General features: G+C 38.2%; 1 protein-coding gene across 1 annotated transcript; it reads left to right on the top strand.

The window, feature by feature from the left end:
* Nucleotides 14943–15748, top strand: LOC109233629 (uncharacterized mitochondrial protein AtMg00810-like). The gene is made up of 2 exons (XM_019399508.1): nt 14943–15099; nt 15231–15748. Exons 1-2 carry the CDS (start codon nt 14943–14945, stop codon nt 15746–15748), a joined length of 675 nt encoding a protein of 224 aa, XP_019255053.1.

Genomic DNA, 20990 nt, shown 5'->3' with positions numbered 1-20990 from the left:
GTGTTGTCTCTGTGAGCGAGCCTGCAGAAGCCACTTTAGTGAGTTCTGATGAAGAGACGCCTGTGGCACCTCGTGACTCTGCTGAACACCTCTTTTAACGTGGGTTTGATGATGAGAGTTTTGACTTGATTTCTGAGGAAGCGCCTCTCGCTTCTTTTCCTGTGTCTGTCCCAATGGAATCCAACTTGCATGTTCCTACCGTTGTTTCTAGTGCTCTGCCCGAAGCTATTTTGACTTCTTTGACCGTTCCTGCTACCAATACTTCTCGTACTGTAATTGGTTCTTCAAGTGGAAGCAGGTCAATGAAGCAAATTACCATTGAGGTTCCTATCGATGGTAATCTTCTGAAGAAGTCAGGCCAGGCTGATGTGTGGCTGAAACCCTTGATAGGTCAGGTTGAAAAGTCAAAACTGGAAAGTCATAGTTCTTTGACTTGGATGAACGACATTGTGCAATCGTCATTGAAGGTATATATTCCTCCTTTTTATCTCATGTAATTTCCCTTTTACTAGGATTTCATCCTCTTATCTTTATGTAGATCAATCTCATCGGTACAGAGATGATGAAAAAGGTTTCCGATACGGAGCAGTTGATGCATGACTACCATACTGAGGTGGATAATTGGAAAGAGTAGTATGAAAGTCTCCAGCTTGAGATGGAAATTTTTAGAGGAAAATAAATGTACCTTGGAGCAGCAGATAAGAGTTATGGCAGCAGAACTAGCAGTGGAGAAAGCCTCTTCCAACCAAGCGGGTAAGGACAAGAACCTCCTTGAGTCGTCTTTTGCCGAATAACTTTCCAAGGCTACAGAAGAGATCAGAGGTCTGAAGGTCCTGTTGGATGAGAAAGAAGTTTATGCTGGTGAGCTTGTTCAATCACTCACCCAGGCTCAAGAAGATCTCCGAGTTTCTTCCGATAAAGTTAAGTTTTTGGAGAGTTCGCTTGCCCCCTTACAGTCTTCTTATGATGCTGCTTTAGGCGAGAAGGAAGAGCTTAAGAATGAAATTGATCAATGGGAGAGGGATTATGAAGCTCTTAAAGACAAGGTTGATGTTGAAGTAAGTTGGGCCTTTTTGAACGCACGCCATGATACTCTTATGGAGGTAAGCCAGGAAGGTTTTAACTTGGAGGCTGAGATAGCAATGATTAAAGAAACAATTAAGAAGACTCAGCAAAGCCAAAGTTTTCCTTCACCCGTGGTTGATACTCCCGAAGCTGTTGAAACTGATCCTGGCATAGTGGTTGTTCAAGCCTCTTCTGATCAAGTTGAATCTTCTGCTGCTGATGATGCCATCTTGAATACTGGTTCAGGACCTGCCTCATAGTGAAAGTTTGATTGTGAAGTTAACTAGTTTTTTTTGTTTTGGTGGTGGAATACTTTGGTGGTTTACCCCTGGTCCCATTTAGGGGTAATGTTTCTTAGTAATATCATGCCCGCAGTCCTTGTCGGGGGTTTCTGTAAAGACAATTAAGTTGGAACTAAGTTCATACTTAGTTTTAACTAAGTTGTTTAAGATATTATAAAGTTTTTGCTCAACTTTTATGTTACCTTTGATTTTGAGTTTCTGTTTAACTCTCTTAGTGGTTTGCCCTTGTCTTTTTCTTTATAAGTTTAGGGCCCTGTTTTCCACTTTAATTTTAATATGTGGGTTTTTATTTTACCCTTTTAACTTTTGCATTTAAAAATGCTTTGTTAATTTCATGGCTTTTTGAATCAAGCACGAATTATAAAAGAGGGCCCTTTTATGCACAACACTTAATGAAGAAGACGTCTCAACTTCATAATGGTGTAAACATACGAAAGGAGGAATAGGAACACATGCGTTTCTTTGAATAACTTTGACGAAAGTTTTGTGTCATCCGAACTTTTGAACTTTACATGTATTTGAGTATCATCTATAACTCTTTTGTAACTGTTTTCTCTACAACAGATTTGTAAAATTTCAAGGATATGTTTTAACAACCCATGACTAAATATTGCCTTTAACGTAAACATTCAAGCGTATTCTTCATAGGTTTCTGAATCAGGCTTGTGTTTTTGGCTCGTTGCTTTGCTCTAAATTTTTGATTTGTTGGGGTAGATTTCTGGGTTTGACTTGAATTCTAATTGTTCCAGTCTTTCTTGCCTTCTTTACATATATATGATATAGTCCCCCAAGTGTTTGTGCTTTGAAGCATGAAATCTTGAGCACTTGATTATTCCTTCCATGCGGTCCTTTTCCTGAAAAGGAAAACATACGGGACTCGGAGGTATAATTTAGATGAAGACTGCTTAACCCATTATGTTTCCATCAGAATAGTTGTAACCTTAGACCGGGAATTATGTTTCTTCCGCGTGTCTTTCATGTCTAATTTCATCATTTGGTGTGGGCTAGCTTTTTTCCTATCATCTAAAATTGTTAGTATAACTTTAACAGTTCAAAAATTGTAACTAAAGGTACCTGACCATAGGTATTTCCCTCCCTTAGAAATAGTACTTCTTCAAATGAACAGCATTCCAACTCGAGGGTAGAATCTTTTCATCCATGGTTTCAAGTTCATATGCACATTTTCCTGCGATACCACGAATCTTGTAAGGTCCTTCCCAATTTGGGCTCAACTTTCATGCATTGGCCGCTCTTGTAGATTGGAAAACTTTCTTGAGTACGTAGTCCCCAATCTTGAAGTATCTGAGACAAGCTTTCCGATTGTAATATCGCTCAATAATTTGCTTTTGTGCAGCCATCCTTATCAAAGTTGTTTCTCTCCTTTCTTCAAGCAAATCAAGATTTACCCGCATCTCTTCTTCATTAGACTCTTCGGTTGCTTGTGCATATCTCGTACTTGGCTCCCCTATTTCAACTTGGATTAAAGCTTCAGCACCGTATACAAGCGAGAATGGTGTTTCTCCTGTACTCATTTTTGCTGTTGTTCGGGGTGCCCACAAGACTCCAGGTAACACCTCTGGCCAATTGCCTTTAGACTCCTCTAGTCTTTTCTTCAAGTTATTAATAATAACTTTATTTGTTGATCAGCTTTTCCATTAGCCACTGGATGATAAGGTATCGAAGTAATCCTTTTAATTTGCCAACTTTGGAAGAATTATGTGATTTGTGCACCTATGAACTGCGGGCCATTGTCGCACACGATCTCTTTTGGAACTCCAAAGCGACATATAATGTTTCACCAAATAAAGTCTCTGACCTTTTTTTCTCGTACCTGTTTGAAGGCACCTGCTGCTACCCACTTAGTAAAATAATCAATGAGCACTAGTAGAAATCGTACCTTGCCTTTGGCTTGTGGTAGTGGACCCACGATATCCATCCCCTACTTCATAAAAGGCCATGGTGCAACAACCGGATGTAATAATTCTGCTGGTCTATGCATATTGTTACCATATCTTTGGCATTTGTCACATTTAGCCACAATATTTTCTGCTTCTTCTTCCATTTTTGGCCAGTAATACCCTGCTCTAATTAAAGTTTTTACCAAAGATCTTCCTCCGGTGTGATTTCCACAATGTCCCTCGTGAATTTCCCTCATCACATATTCCGTTTGAGAAGGTCTGAGACACCTTGCCAGAGGGCCACCGAACATTTTTCGATATAGATTGCCCCGATCTAAACAATAACGAGCAGCCTTTCGACGAAGTGCCTGAGCCTTTTTCTTGTCTTCGGGTAATGTTCCATACTGCAAAAAATTGACAATCTCGTTTATTCAATCCCAAGTTAAATTATTGAAATTTACCTTATTTTTATCTTGGTAGAGTACTCAATGAAACAAATGAATCACAGAAGCATTCTTTTCATTTGTTACTTCTGCAGCGGATGCAAGGTTAGCTAAGGCGTCTGCCTCGGCGTTTTCTTCTCTTGGTATCTAAACAATTTTCCAAGTTTGGAATTGTCTAATCAAGTCCCGTGCCTTTTCCAGATATTGCTGCATCCTTGCTTCTCTAGCTACGTAAGTCCCCTGCATTTGGTTAACTACAAGTTGCGAGTCGCTTTTGATTATAACCTGCTCTATTCCGAGCTCTCGTGCCAATTCTAGACCTTCAATCACAGCTTCATATTCCCCTTCATTATTAGTAATAGGATGGCATTTTTTGGCTTGTCGTACAGTCTCTCCCGTGGGTGGGATTAGGACAATGCCCAGACCTGCTCCTTTTACATTTGAAGGCCCATCGATAAATAGGGTCCAAGTACCTAGATTAGACCCATTGAATACCTGCAGTTCTTTTTCTGCTTCTGCTATTATCCCTAGGCTCAAATATGCCACAAAATCTGCTAAAACCTGTGACTTTATTGCGATTCTAGGTTGATATGTGATGTCATATTCACTCACTTCTATAGTCCATTTGGCAAACCTACCTGATAACTCTTGTTTATGCAATATATTACGTAAAGGGTAGGCAGTTACTACAGAGATAGGATGACATTGAAAATAAGGCCTTAATTTTCTAGATGCCATAATTAGTGCTAGTGCAAGTTTTTCTAAATAAGGATATCGAGTTTCAACATCCAATAAAGACTTACTAACATAATAAATTGGAGATTGTTTACCTTGATCCTCTCGAACTAATACAACACTTACCGCCACTTCTGAAACAGCGAGGTAGAGGAGTAATTTTTCCCCGTCCTTTGGTTTGGCTAACAATGGTGGGTTTGACAAATATGCTTTTAAATTTTTGAGTGCTTGTTGACATTTTTCAGACCACTCAAATTGACTTTGTTTTTTCAATGATGAAAAGAACTTAAAGCATTATTCCGATGATTTGGAAATAAATCTTCCCAACGTTGCTATTCTGCCAGTCAACCTCTGCACTTCTTTTTTGCTCGTGAGTATATCTAGTATTTCTTCAATAGCCTTAATCTGTGCAGGATATACTTCAATACCACGGTTAGAAACAAGGAATCCCAAGAACTTACCAGACGACACGCCAAATGCACATTTCTCAGGATTTAACTTGATGTTGAATTTGCGGAGAATCTGAAACGCGTCTGATAAGTGTTGAATATGATACCCTGCTTGTTGTGATTTGACTAGCATGTCATCTATGTAAACCTCCATGGTTTTTCCTAAATGTTCTTGAAACATCTTGGTCACTAGCCTCTGATACGTGGCACCAGCATTCTTTAGACCAAACGGCATAACTTTATAACAGTAAGTCCCCCTGTCTGTAATAAAGGAAGTTTTTTCCTCATCTAGAGGATCCATCTTTATCTAGTTATATCCTGAATAGGCATCTAAAAAACTTAATAGCTCATGTCCTGCAGTAGCGTCAATTAGTTGATCTATGTGCGGTAATGGAAAAGAATCTTTAGGGCAAGCTTTATTTAAATCAGTATAGTCTACACAAACTCGCCACTAACCATTCTTTTTAGGCACTACTACAGTATTAGCTAACCAATCATGCTATTTTACCTCGCGGATAGACCCGATTTTTAAGAGCTTTTGTACTTCATCCTGAATCACCTGATTCTTGAAAGACTCTTGCTTCCTCTTCTTTTGTTTGACAGGTGGATATGTTGAATCTTCATTCAGCTTATGGGTCATTACCTCCGGTGGTATACCTGTCATATCTGGATGCGACCAAGCAAAGCAATCAGCGTTAGCTTTTAAAAATTTAATTAACTTACTTTTAATCTCCGGGCTGAGGTTGGCTCCAATGTAGACTTTCCTGTCCGGCCAATGTATAAACAACACCACATCTTCCAGTTCCTCAATTGTTGTTTTGATATTTTCATTCTCCTCTGGTTCTTGAATAGTTTCAGGCCTTGAGTCTACATCTATTTGTCCGTCTACAGTTGAGGCTCGCGTTGCCAAATCCTCAACTGAATTCTGTAATTACTATTTTTCATCGCTTTTTACGCTTGAGTCTGCTACTGAGTTAATGCTTCGAGAAGCCTGTTGGTCACCAGGAATTTGTCGTATTCCCCATTGTGAGGGAAACTTGATAACTTGATGTAGGGTAGACGGAACAGCATCCATTTCGTGAATCCATGATCTGCCAAGAATCATATTGTAAGCCATATCCATTTCTACCACTTGAAATTTGGTGTCTTTGACTACTCCTTCTGCAAATGTGGAGAGTATTATCTCCCCTTTTGTTACGACGCTCGAGTTGTCAAAACCAGACAAGGTCCGTGCTTTGGGTACCAATTTATCATTGGCTTGCATCTTATTTACCACTCTTAGCAGAATGACATTTACGGAACTACCTGGATCAATCAAAAATCGCTTTACATTAGTATCATGTACAAGTAAAGATATTACCAATGCATCGCTGTGTGGGATCAGCACGCCATCTGCATCAGCATCATCAAATGTTATACTATCTTGTTCCGATAACTTGACGAACTCGCTTCCCGTGGGTGATTGTAATTTTTGACACCTTCTTTGTTAATCTCCTCCCCTCCACTTATGACATTAACTGTTCTTTTTGGTGATGGAGGTTTTGGCGGTTCTTGCCTATTCTTCATATATGCCTGCTTTCCCTTTTCACTAAATAATTTACTTAAGTAACCTTGTTTTAATAGGTGCTCTACTTCACCTTGTAACAATCTGCAATCTGCCATTTTGTGACTGTGATCGTTGTGAAACTCGCACCAAAAATCGGGATTTCTTCTGTTTGGGTTCGATCTCATTTCTTTTGGCCATCGTACCTTATCTCCCATGCCTCTTAAAACAGCCACCAACTTAGATGTGCTAACATTAAAACTATAACCACCAATTTTTTGCTTTCGAACCTCTGTCGTCATCCCGGGTGTATCGCGTGTTTCGATCCTTCCCGTAGCTTGACAACAAACCTAATTCTTTATCCCTTGATCTAGGGTTATACCTTGGATTTTCCTGTTTTGAACGTGAATCCCTTCCTGCTAGTCCCATATAAGTTTCGTATCTGTTTTTACCGGTCCTTCTTTCAATTTCCGCCCGCCTTGAGCTTATTCTTTCATCTTTTTGAGACTGATAATGGTATCTTCTTCTATCCGCAGCTTTGTGTTGTATCTATTGTAAACATCATTCCAAGTAGTCGCAGGAAATTCTCGTAAACTTTCTTTGAGTCTCCTCGTGGCCTCCGAGCTTTTTTCATTCAGGTTACTGGCAAAAGCCATAGCCGCCCAGTTATTGGGTACACGAGGCAACATCATCCTTTCACGTTGGAATCTGTCTACGAACTCCCTGAGCAGCTCCGCATCTCCTTGTTTTATTTTGAAAATGTCCTCCATTCTTTTTTTTAACTTTTTGAGCTCCCGAGTGTGCTTTTATAAATGAATCTGCAAGCTCAGCAAAAGAATCAATAGAATTTTCAGGTAAAAGAGAATACCATGTTAACGCTCCTTTTGTGAGTGTTTCTCCAAATTCTTTGACCAACACTGATTCAAGTTCTTGCTTGGTCAAGTCATTGCCCTTTATACCGGTTGTAAATGCAGTTACGTGATCCTGTGGATCAGTTGTTCTATCGTACTTCGGGATCGGGCATCTTAAATTTATTTGGAATTGGCAAAGGAGTGGCACTTGGCTTCTAAGGTTGTTGAGAGTATTTTTCCATATCTATTCCCTTGATTACAGGCGGTACTCCAGGTATCTGCTCTATGCGATCGCTCTGCTCCTTGAGTTGTTTCTGCAAAGTTAGTACTAAACTTTGTAAATCAGAATTAACTGGGTTACCTGACCCTCCAGATATTCGCTGGGAGTTCCTCCGCTGCCTGAGTTAACGAGTCCCCAGTGCGGATTCTCTATGGTCACGGTGTTGTTTGGAGGTGGAGTTGGTGGTACGGTTGGCAACCCACTAACAAAAGCTTGAAAAGCATTGTTGACCTGTCATGCAATTAATTGTTTCAATGCTGCATCGATATCTTGATCGTCCCCACGCTGGTCATTCATATGCTATTCAGATCTGTTAGGTGTCCCTTCTCGAGACTGTCGAGGAGAGTTTCGTGGTGAGGAGATTGGAGTTCTATCTCCTTGTTGATTTTGCTGATTCAACTGTTGTTGCTGATTTTGTTGGTTTTGTAGGTTTTGTTGGTTGTTGTCGTTAACGTTCGACATGATTTTTTTGGCAGAAGAATGGATTTGGAAAGTGAAAAGATTATCATATTCCCAGCAACGGAACTAATTTGTTTAACTAGAAAATAGGAATTTCGGTCAAAGCTTATTTTTAGAAGAACTCAGGTTACTGATAATCACATAAAGAAATAATTGAATAACAAGAAAGGAAAAATTAGACTAAGCAGTAGCCGAGTAAGCAATATAAAGCAATGTAAATAAGTATATTCCAATAGTAATCAGTGTGTCCATACAAATATTCTTTTTCTCCCTTCATAGTTTTTTCTAAGTACAACGTTTCTTCTCCCTTTCAATCATGTTATATTTAGCAATTAATGATATTAATGAAACGTTATAATTGGCAATTGTAACTGTTTCATGTAGATCTTGTAACATATGCTCATAATTGAAGGCTAACAAATCTGTATTTTTTGCTGTCTTGGTTCATTCTGTCGATATCTCTTCACATTATGAAGAGACTCGGGCGACCGTTTCTCCTTGTCTTTTAGACGTCTTGCTCGTACCTATTAAGACCCGTATCCGTTTAAGTACTTTCCTCCAGTTGACACTTTTCTATGATCCACATGTCTTGCCATGTCAGCCATATAATTAATTCCGCGTATAATATTTATTTTCCCCGATACACAGCTTGCAATAATAGAGGTCATCCCTCTATTGGCGAGTCAGCTGGGTGTTGGCCTTTACAATGACAGACTTGGCGCTCTTTTCTCTGTTGTACCAGTTTACGAGCTAGTTTGATTGATATACTTTATACCACAAGATTCTATGTTCTGACTATTTGTGCATTGTCCAAGTCTATTTAAGTGTTCATTTGCATACTTCTTCATTAATGCGTGGGGAGGAGAGAACTGGACACTTTACTCAAAGGTGAAGCTAGAATTTGAAACTTATGAGTTACGAATTCTAGTATTCTTAAGTTATTGGGTTCTAAATTAATAATCTGTATATATTAAATGAATTTTTTTAAAAAGTACAAAGTTTATACCAAAATTATTGGGTTCGGCCGAACCCGCACCTCGGTCTCTAGCTCCACCCCTGCTGTTACGGTGCATACAAAAATTGGATGCAAGGCTTCAAAAGACTACTGCTCACCAGTGGCTCTCAGTGCTCAAGGGCTTCGACTGGTCTAGCAACAATCTACTTCTTCCAGATATGTTACTCTTGATTGACTTCGTATTCCCTGGAAAGTCGAAGGTTCCTCCAGATATCATGTTCCACATATTGGTTGTACGTTTGGATGACTTCACACATGTTATTTTATATCTGACATATGATGATATGATCCTCAACGAGTTTGTTGTGCTTCTTGGATTGATAAATGGGACATCGACTGTCTCAGGTATAAACAGGCTCATTTATAACTTGTGTTTTGAAGGGGTGTTCTTCGAGCGATATAGTCTAACTGGCCAGGTTAATTTGGTAAAAATAGCACGGGCTAGCCAGTTTTCGGACTGGTCATTTAAAAATAATCAGCGTTTGCAAAGTCATTGAAAAATAACCACTATTTTGCTGCAACACGGAAAGTTCCAGCATAATATACTAGAGATCGGTGCACCTGTGTATGAACTTCCAGCATATTATGCTGGACCTGTATATTATACTCAGGCGCGTACGCAGAAATTTTTATAAGTGGTGTCGAATTTTATAAAAGAACAAGAATAATAACTTTAATTATCATATTTCTAAAAATAATAGCCTTAGTCTATTGGTTTTGTTGAGCCTTAGGTTAAAAAAGGTCCCGATTTCAATTCTACTTCTACTTCATCACAATTTTTAACCACGGAGGCTCTCTCAAATATTAACAAAATTTGTTGAGGTTCAAACATTTGACCTCTTAGAGCAAAATCAAGCATGTACCAACACACAAAGACTTATTTTTTGTTAAATATTGTTATTTTTTCCTACTTATCCGTTTCCTCACAGTATTAATACATATACTTAGTAAAATTTTCCAACGAAGCGGTGTCGCGTGATACCGCTTTGTTAAAGGTGCATATGCCCCTGATTATATTGGAACTCCAGTATAATATGCTTGAAGTGCAGTATACTTTAGTGGAACTCCTTTATAATATACTGGAGTTCCAGTATACTTATGCTGGAACTCCAGTATATTATACTGGAATTCCAGTATATTATGCTAGAGTATTTTCTGGATTTTTTGAACAGTGTTATCGTTCAGATTTATCTTTACAAGAAAAGTGGCTAAATTTCGATTACTTTTGAAACTGTGGCTATTTTTGAATGACCACTTGTAAATCTGACTATTTTTGAATTTCTCACCTTAACTTGGGTACATCAACGGATTTGTTACGTCAAGTTGTTCATGATGCTACAAATGTGAACAGGGGCTCTCTTACGATACTCGGAAATTGTTTTGAAATGCTACAAATTAAGTTGTTAAATTATATTTTATTAAATTATTTCAAAACTATAACCGTTTTATATGTTAATATTTTTAATATTTACTTATTTAGGAGGTTAAAATTAACTAATAATTTTATTTATTGAATATGTATTTATTTGAACCATGTCGGAAGCTTTAATATTTAGAACTTTAAAATTTTATTTATCTTATATAAATCATTTCCATAAGCAAATGTTGCATTTATTTTGATATAAATGTTTATTTTCCAATAATTTATCTTTTTTGTATATAAGTATATTTATTAATTGACACATCACATACGTACGTTGCACGTATACTAAAATTAGTAAATACTATAAAATATACACGTATAACTCTGATCCCTATAACTAATTCATCATCTGCCATATAATTCTTAGTTCATATCAACATACATATACAAACTACTATATCTATCTTTGTAATAAACGTCTAAAAACCGTCATTATAGAAAGAAAAAAAAAATGAAAGGCGAAGCTTGTTGGTGTTAGAAATGAAAATGAAGCTTCTCTCGAATTCTCCGATGAAAGTATGAAGAAAGACAATGGAGACAAAATCGGCTAGGTTACTTATGTTTTGATTTGTGTCTGAGAAGGGTGTATATCTTAAGGAAAGGATGGATCAGATCTTTTTGGACTTGGACTTACCTCTAAACGGGCCTCTTTTGTTTTGGACTTAGTTTTTTACATCAAATGGGCCTTAAAGCTTCAATTATTCCATTGGTCCATTCTAAGACAAACCTAGAAGATAGAAAGATATATTTTACATAGTAGATAGAATCATTCTTTTGTAAACATTCCTTTAGTCTGTTACAAAAGTTTGTTACAATAGTTGTAGGAATAGGCTAGTAAAATACTTCCACTTGGCAAAGTTTGTTTAGACTAAATTCTATTCTTTTGTATAAATAGATTACACTGTACAGAGAAATACACANCAGGCTTGTTTCCTTGGCCTGTCTGAAAAACTCACCTTCGCCTTAGGTGCCCGTGTAGGGTTTTCACTAATAAGACTCTCTCTATTTTTGATTTCTTTCGACTCACTTCGCCTTACGGTGCCCGTGAGGGTTTTCACCAATAAGACTCTCTCATTTCGATTTCTCTCAACTCACTTCGTCTTACGGCGCCCGTGAGGGTTTTCACCAATAAGACTCTCTCGTTTTTTTTTTTTTTTTTTTACTTTCTTCTCTTCAGCTATGAGTACCACTGGACAGACTCCAGATCATCTCGCATCAGCCACTTCCACAGTCGACCCTGTTGTACCAGCAGCTTCAGTTATGAGTAGAATGGTTGATTCATCACATCCCTACTATCTTCATCCCTCGGATTTTTCAGGGATGAATCTTGTGTCCACAGTTTTTGATGGAAGAAGCTATGGTGCATGGAGAAGAGCTGTAGTAATTGCTTTATCTGCAAAAAATAAACTGGTTTTATTGATGGAACTCTTACTATTCCACAAGCTGATTCTGGACTTCAAAAGACTTGGGCAAGGTGTAATGACATGGTATTGTCAGGGCTACTCATTTCTCTATCAAAGGAGATAGGAGAGTGTTCTTTTTCTCAAAGTGCCAAGGACATGTGGAGTGATTTGAAAGACAGATTTAGACAAATTAATGGAGCTAAGTTATTTCAGTTGCAAAAGGAACTTAGTGTTGCGGTACAAGGTAATTCTAGTGTATCAACCTATTTTACTAAGATGAAAAGCTTATGGGATGAGCTTGATGCCTTGAACACTTTCTTAGCATGTGTTTGTGAATGTGAATGTGGAGCTAAGGTGAAGAATTCTGAGGCACATCAAGGTGAAAGGTTGCTGCAGTTTTTGATGGGTTTGAATGACATATTCATAGGTGTTAGGAGCAATATACTGTTGTCTTCACCCTTACCTTCCATTGGACAAGCTTATTCACTGGCGATACAGGATGAGAAGCATAGGGAGATTCATGTTGCTTCTGCATATCCAGGAGAATCAGGATCTTTCCTTGCTACAAACCAATAAGGAAATGGAAGAAGGTTCAATGTAAATAAGGGACAGAAGGGAGGTTTTGATCCTAGAAAGAATGCTGGAATATGTACTTACTGCAAAAAATCTGGGCATACTATTAATAAATGCTATTGGATTTATGGATTTCGTGCAGATTTTAAGTTCACTAAGCAGAGGAAGTTTCAAGGGAATGTACAGGAAAATGCTGTGTTTAACAGAAATGAAGAGGGAATCCAAGGAAACACTAATGTACCAGGAACACGGTCACTTACCCGGGAAAATGTGACACAATTATTGCAGCTTCTACAATCTACAATAGGTCAACATAGGACAACAAGGTGCAGGAACCTCTGAAGCCTCTGTAAATCTGAGTTGTGCAGGTATAGCCAAATGTTTCAATTCCTTTGCCTGTTTCATTCAGATTGATAGTGAATCATGGATATTAGATAGTGGAGCAACTGAGCATATGACATTTAACATAAATTTCTTTATTAACTATAAAGCCTTACCTAAACCCGTCATGGTCAATCTGCCTAATTCACACAGAGTAAGAGTTACACATTCAGGTTCTGTTGCATTATAACCAAACCTAGTTTTGCACAATGTACTGTATGTGCCTTCTTTTAGATTCAATTTGTTGTTTGTGCACAATTTATGCAAACAACTCCAATAGTATATTCTTTTCACTCCTGATTCTTGTTTTCTGCTACAGGGCTCTTCACTAAAGAGCCCTCTGGATATTGGTAAGGAGAAAGGAGGACTCTTCATTCTCAAGTCAAGACCTGCAGCCCCAGTTTTTAAAAGTTTCCCTAAGTCTAGTACTTCAGTACCTAGGCAGAGTTTACATTCTGTTCTAGTTTTTAGTTCTTATTTTGGATTTTCTGATTCCAATGTAAAAGGAAAGCAATGGCATTATAGGTTAGGCCATATGACTTTGAGTAATATAAAGAAAATTTCTGATGTTTCTGTTCCTTCATGCTTTACTCATTTTACTCCTTGTCTTATTTGTCCTATGGCTAGACAATCCAAGCTTCCTCTTCCTTCAAGTTCTATATCAACCAAAAAGATCTTTGAACTAATCCATGTGGATACTTGGGGACCCTACAAGGATCATACCTATGATGGTTATAAATATTTCCTCACTATAGTTGATGACTACAGTAGAGGGACTTGGACCTACTTACTAAGTAACAAGTCAAATACTTTCACTTTGTAAAAATCTTATTTAGCAATGGTAGAGAGGCAATTTCATACAAAAGTTAAGATAATCAGATCAGATAATGCTTCTGAATTGGGTTCTGGATTAGTTCAAACAGATTTTTTCTTTCCTAGGGGATTATACATCAAACCAGTTGTATGTCCAATCCACAACAGAATGGAGTTGTGGAGAGAAAACATAGGCACTTACTAGAGACATCTAGAGCTCTATTGTTTCCATCTCATTTACCTATATCATTTTGGGGGGAATGCCTGCTCACAACCACTTATTTGATCAACAGATACCCTTCTAGAGTATTAAAGTTCAAGACTCCTTATGAAGTCCTTTTTCAAACCAAACCTAGCTATTCTAATTTAAGATGTTTTGGTTGTCTATGCTTTGCCTCCACCCTTTCAAGACATAGATCCAAGTTTGACTCAAGGGTTGTTCCTTGTGTGTTTCTAGGCTATCCACATGTCAAAAAGGGTTATAAGGTGGTTGATATGAAGACATTAAAGGTCTTTGTTTCTAGAGATGTAATATTTCATGAGGAATTTTTTCCATTTGCTTCTATCAAATCTGATTCTAAAGGGGCTTCTTATCTGCCAATAGCCACATTGAACAGTTCATTTCCCTTAAACTCAGACTCCTCCTCACCTTTAGTTTGATCTGACAACCAATACTCTAGTTCTCCTACCTCTACTGTTTGTTCTTCTCCTACCCCTACTGTTTCTTCTCCTACTTCTTATCCTGGTACAACTCTATTCCCTAACAGCCCATTACCAGTTGGATCATCACCAGGTTGCTCCTCTTCTAGTACCCCTTTTTCTTCAATGTCCTCACATGTTTCTCAACCTATGGTAGATACTCTAATTATAAAATCTACCAGACCTCACAATCCTCCTACATACCTCAAGGATTACATTTGTAATGCTCTTCACCTCTCAGATGTGAGTACTACATGTTTTCTTTACCCAGTCTCTCCTCCATCCTTGTCTTTTAGTAATCTTTCCAACACTAATCAACATATGCTCAATTCTCTATCTAATATGCATGGACCTATTAGCTATTCACAGGCTGCACATCACCAGGGTGGCAGGAAGCATGGAACAGGAAATTACTGCTCTTGAGCTCAATAAAACTTGGGAAGTCATAGAATTACCCCCAGGTAGAAAGGCTTTACCTTGCAAATGGGTCTACAAGGTGAAGTAACGATCAGATGGTAGTGTCGAAAGGCTAAAGGCTAGGTTGGGGGTTGGAGGTGATATACAGAGAAAGGGGATAGACTTCAATGACACCTTTTCTCCGGTGGTCAAGATGACCACCATCATATGCATTTTAGTTGTTGCAGTTAAGAAAAGTTGGGGTCTTTATCAATTGGATGTGAACAATGCGTTCTTACATGGTGATTTAAACGAAGGAGTCTATATGAAATTCCCAGTTGGCTTTACACCACCCTCTCCTAACCATGTTTGTAAGTTGAAGACGTCAATTTATGTACTTCGTCAAGCTTCTAGGCAATGGTATTCTAAGCTTACTACTGCTCTTAATTTCAAGGGATACACACATTCATTGAACGATTATTCTTTTTTTTTAAACGGACAGATTCATCTATCTCTATTGTGGCAGTCTATGTCGACTATATATTACTAACAGGGAATGATACAAAGGAATTGACTGCATTGAAAGAATTTTTACATGAGGAGTTCAGAATCAAGGATCTTGGGCACTTACATTATTTTTTGGGAATGGAAGTTCTACGAGAGTCTCATGGTTTGATTTTGTCTCAGCGGAAGTTCATCCTTGATTTACTGCAGGAATTTGATTCTCTCTACAAGTCGCATGTTTCTTGCTCTCTTGACCCATGTGCTCGCTTACTTGCTCAGACTGGTGACTCTATCCCTGACCCCACCTTGTATCGCCATTTGTTGGGCAAGCTAAATTACTTGACACATACAAGACCGAATTTATCCTACACTGTACAACACCTTAGCCAGTACATGCAGGATCCTAGACAGCCCCATCTCAATGCTGCACTTTGTGTCCTCCGCTATTTATTGAAGGATCCTGGACTTGGGCTCTTTATGTCTTCCTCACCTCCATACCAGCTCCTTGCCTTTTGAGATTCCGACTGAGCCACTTGCCCTAATTCGCGCAAATCCGTCAATGGCTTCTACATCTCTCTTGGCTCATTCCCAATTTCATGGAAATCAAAAAACAAACATCCATTTCTCTCAGTTCTGTAGAAGCTGAATACCGTTCAATGAGACGAGTTCTGGCTGAGCTCACTTGGTTGGTACGCTTATTTGATGATCTTTCTATCCCAATTTTACTTACTGTTCCTCTTTATTCGAACAGTTAGGCGGCTATTCATATCGCGAAAAACCCTATTTTTCACGAAAGAACTGAACATGTCGAACTTGACTGTCATTTCGTCAGACAGCAGTTCCTCGCCGGCCTAATTTCACTCTCATATGTTCGCTCCTCTTCTCAGCTCGCAGATCTGTTCACCAAGTCTCTTATAGGGCCGATCATCACCATCTTTTGAACAAGTTGGGGTCCTTTCGTTCCCCTCCAACTTGAGGGGGGGTGTTGGTGTTAGAAATATAAATGAAGCTTCTCTCAAATTCTCCGATGAAAGTATGAAGAAAGACAATGGAGACAAAATCGGCTAGGTTACTTATGTTTTGATTTTTGTTTGAGAAGGGTGTATATCTTAAGGAAAGGATGGGTCAGACCTTTTTGGACTTGGACTTAACTCTAAATGGACTTCTTTTGTTTTGGACTTAGTTTTACATCAAATTGGCCTTAAAGCTTCAGTTATTCCATTGGCCCATTCTAAGACAAACCCAGAAGATAGGAAGAGATATTTTACATAGTAGATAGAATCATTCTTTTGTAAATATTCATTTAGTCTGTTACAATAGCTGTAGGAATAGGCTAGTAAAATACTGCCACTTGGAAAAGTTTGTTTAGACTAGGAGCCCGTTTGAATTGGCTTATTTTAAGTACTTTTAAGCCATTTTGTAGTGTTTGGATAAAGTAAAAAAAGTGCTTTTAAGCACTTGTTTTTAAGCTAAAATGACAAAAACAAGCCAAAAGCTAGAAATCCTAACTTATGGCTTAAAAGCTATTTTGACTTAAAAGCTACTTAAAATAAGCCCATCCAAACGGGCTCTAGATTCTATTCTTTTGTATACAGAAAATTTCCAAAAATTCATTCTCTTTTCATTCTCTTCAAAGCTGTAACTACAGAACACAATGTAACAACTTAAGTTTCTACCCGTAGAAATGAAAATTATTGTTTGAAGTTTTGTTTATTTATATCTTTCCATTTTCTTCCATTTGGCAATATTTGTTAGACAATAAAAGCAGGTTGAATTGGGGGAATAAAGTCAAAATCTTATGTCTCACATCACGCGGAAAGTAGTATGATATTCGAGTCTTTGTTGCATTATTGCACCGTATGTTTACGTGAACTGGACAGTGTAGTTTATATATGTAAAAATTATTCCTTTACTATTTTTGTATCCTAGAATTTTTACGACGAAAAAAATTCAATTAAGCACCCTTAATTAAAGGTATTTACGCTCTTGTTATCGACCGATATTAATGGAAGAACTTATTAATGGAGTACCAACAAATTACCAATTGAACATTTATCAAACACTTATAGCTGTTGATAAAAGTTATGGAGTGTGGAATTTAGCAATGAATACCAACGGAATGTAATTTCTTAGTTATTCATGTCAAAGAGGAATAGCATTCATTTGGAAAGAATAAAGGAAAATGGTTTGATTCTTCAAAGGATTCCCAAATATCATCACCTTATGCTATAACGATAAAAGCATGGACACCAAATCAGTCATTAACATGACATTTAATATTTCATGAATTATACTTATTAGATTATATGTTAACAACCTAGTTTTACAACACATCTTGAGGGAAATTAATCAAATGGCTGATGTATTAGCTAAATTTGAAAAGAACTATCAAATCAATCTAACTTTCTATAACTTCTCAATCCCTTTGTTATAAAAGCTTTTTTTTTACTCAATAATTAAAGGAGTACATTCTCGAGAATTTGTAGTAGTTGAGTCAAGCTAGTCAGAATATTTGGGAAACGAAAGTAGAAATGTCAAATTGACAGAAATTGGCACTAATCCTCAAAGAAAGAGAGAAGAAGTCAAAGGTGCAAAGTGGGAGTTTTGTTACGCTATTTACGAATTTGGTCAACAGTGAGTCCAAAACTTAATTAACGATTTTTTTGTACAAAAAGCACTTTTTTAATGTTTTAAAAAAAAAGTTACATTAATGAGTACTTCGCAGTTTTATACTGCGAATCGGGTTAACGGAAATTTTGCCGTTAAAACAATTCGCAGTATCATACTGCGAAATATTAAAAAAAAAAAAAAAATTTATGCAATTCGCTGTATAATACTGCGAATCGCTTGAGATGGGCCCCACCAATAATTTATTTACATAACAATAATTCAAATATATAAAACGTAGTATAATACTGCGAATTACTTTGAAAAATTGTACACCCCAAGCTCGGACTTGCCTTATTTATAGACGTTTCAATTTTATAAAAATTCATTCAACACTTAAACTTCAAACATACGTTCATTATTCTCTCTTCTCCTTATCAATCAATTTTTACAATGTCTGAAGTGCCAAAAATAAGGGTTTCACTGTATTGGGGGGGTGAGGTTGTGGTGGAAAATAACTCTGTGAGGTATAGCTCACCTCCACAGTGTCATGTTAAATTGCCGCTTAATATGGAGTGCGATACATTGGTATCGTTGTTACGTAAAAAAATGAGTGAGCGGAGGCGTTCGGTTAGCCTTAAAGTAACCAGTAGATTTCCTTATTCAGTGACTCCGCAGGGGTTTGCTTATTATTCTGAGTTTAACATCGAGGATGATGAAACTCTTCGAGATTTTTTGCGGATTCCGGACGAATACAGGGAATTTATTGTAATAAAATTATTGGAAATGTACGTGAAGGTGGAGGACCTTCCTAGTAATGAGGGCGTGCATAGCAGGGATAACCCCCAGTCATCGGGTGGTTATTCTGGAGCAGCTTTTGCCGGACAGATTGCAGATGAAAGAGCTTGCCTTGATTTAAACTTGTCACCGCAGGCGAATGAGCAGCCACGAAATAATGTTTCCACTTTATATAATCAACAAGACGACTGGTAAACTTCAATTTTACTACGTTTTAGCGATTTCTTTTTCATGTTTTAATTGGATTTGTATTAACACTCATATTTTTTATAGGGGGTATTGTCCGGATTTGAATTTTACAAGTTATGACCCCGCCCCTAGTTGGAATATTGGCAGGTCTGGAGTAATGGACCACGGTGGTCCATCTGGTAGTTATTACCAACATGAAAATATCCATCATGAAACGTCAAGACAATACGATTTGTAAGTAAAGTGATATAGCGATATCTAAAGTATTTTTCCTGAGTATTGGGTAACTTATGTATTTGTTCTTTTTGTGCAGTGAAAACGAGCTTCTTGAAGCTCCTGGCCTCACACAGTTGCCCATAGACGACGTTTTTACTCGTGATTTGGCAGATGCGCAGAGTCAGGAGGATGATAGTGATTATGACAACAATGCGGATGAGTCTGGGGATGACACACCCTTCCATGATGAGGAGGAGGAAGTGAATGTTGAACCTGAGCTGACTAGGGAGCATGTTCCTCCACCTCCCGCTAGACCAAGAGTGTATGAGTCCCACGTGCCATTTCATGAGCGAAATATTCCCTACCTTGATAATTTGCCAAGCATGCCTAACGTCGATGCCCTCACAAGGGATGATGATGAATTACGGTCAGTGATGTGGGATGAATCTAGACCAGCTGTTCTTACAAAGGGCATGTATTTCCCCGATAAAGCTCGCCTAATTAGGGCTGTAAAAATCTACAGTATAAGAGAGTGTCGTGAGATGACGGTAAGTGAGTCAACTACGGATAAATACAAGGATGTATGCCGTAGGTGGTTTATGGGTTGTCACTGGATGCTGCGTGCCAGAAAGAAGAAATCAGGTTTGTGGAAAGTGGGTAAATTTATTAGCGAGCACAGATGTGAAATGGACACATTCAATGAGAATCACTTCAACTTGGATGTGGACTTGATTTCCCTTGTCTTGATTCCATTTTTGGAAGTGTCCATTAGGTTCAAGATTAAAGAGTGTATTACAGCCGTCCACCAGGAGTATGGTTGTACTATAACCAAAAGAAAGGCATATCTCGGTCGCAAACGTGCCTTTGAACTTATTTATGGCGATTGGGATAAGTCTTTTTCAAATCTGCCCAGGTACATGGCCGCACTGCAACACTTTAACCCCGGGACTGTTGTTGAATGGAGGCGTGAGCGGAGTCCGGACAGACCGGAATATATTTTCAACTATGTATTTTGGTCATTTAAACCAGCAATTGATGGTTTTGTGCATTGTCGTCCTGTAATTTCCATAGACGGTACTCATGTCTATGGAGAGTATGATATTAAGCTTTTGATTGCAGTTGCTGTAGATGCCAATGGACAAATATTTCCACTAGCTTTTGCCATTTGTGCCAACGAAAGTGAAGAGACGTGGACGCAGTTCTTGAACCACTTGAAGCAGCACGTTGTCAAACAACGTTCAGGTATTTGTCTANCATTCCGGCTAATAGGGGCAATACTGAACATATAAGTTCAAAACACTTGCTCACACAATCAGCACCTCGGTGCTCAAGCCATAGGCAAGGATCCGGCCTCAAGTCCTCCAGGCTGGCCCAACATACTCACGAAGATTACATCTCGCCCCTCGATCGGGAAATCACAAACCATCAAGGCACATATAATACTGAGCGCTCACATGCGCATACAGACGTGTGGAAGGAATTTCAAGAGTTATATCTCAAGCTGAATCAAGTACGCACGATAAGAATTCCAAGAATGGGAAGTTTTCCTAAAGGTTCTGCAGCCTCTCGAGGAGAAGTACAGGCGTCCCCGTACCGTTCCGCAAGACTCTACTAAACCGGCTCATGACTCGCGAGGCCTAGTAACCTAGGCTCTGATACCAACTTGTCACGACCCTAATCCCGGTCGTGATGGCGCCCAACACTGATGCTAGGCAAGCCCGACCAATTAAATACTATCAACCCAAATACGTAATCCGTTAACAAATAATACGATTAAAATAGCAGATGTCAAGGTTCCAATCCGAATCTAGATAAAATAGTACGAAAAATAATAACGAATATTCCAAACATTCCCCAATAGATCTGGAGTCACGAGTCTAGAGCCTCTAGATATAATAGAGTAATATATATCCATAGTGATAAAGAAGTCTAGAATATGAAAGAAATA

The sequence above is a fragment of the Nicotiana attenuata genome, chromosome 10 (genome assembly GCF_001879085.1).
Source record: "Nicotiana attenuata strain UT chromosome 10, NIATTr2, whole genome shotgun sequence".
Taxonomy (NCBI): domain Eukaryota; kingdom Viridiplantae; phylum Streptophyta; class Magnoliopsida; order Solanales; family Solanaceae; genus Nicotiana; species Nicotiana attenuata.
Note: the sequence above shows the minus strand (reverse complement) of the source record. Positions and strands in the feature narration are given on the sequence as shown.

Excerpts from the sequence above, each read along its gene's own strand:
- LOC109233629 (XM_019399508.1), top strand. The coding sequence starts at position 14,943 with ATGACCACCATCATATGCATTTTAGTTGTTGCAGTTAAGAAAAGTTGG. Across the intron at positions 15,100-15,230 it reads ACCCTCTCCTAACCATGTTT|ATTCATCTATCTCTATTGTG; the intron begins GTAAGTTGAAGA and ends TTAAACGGACAG.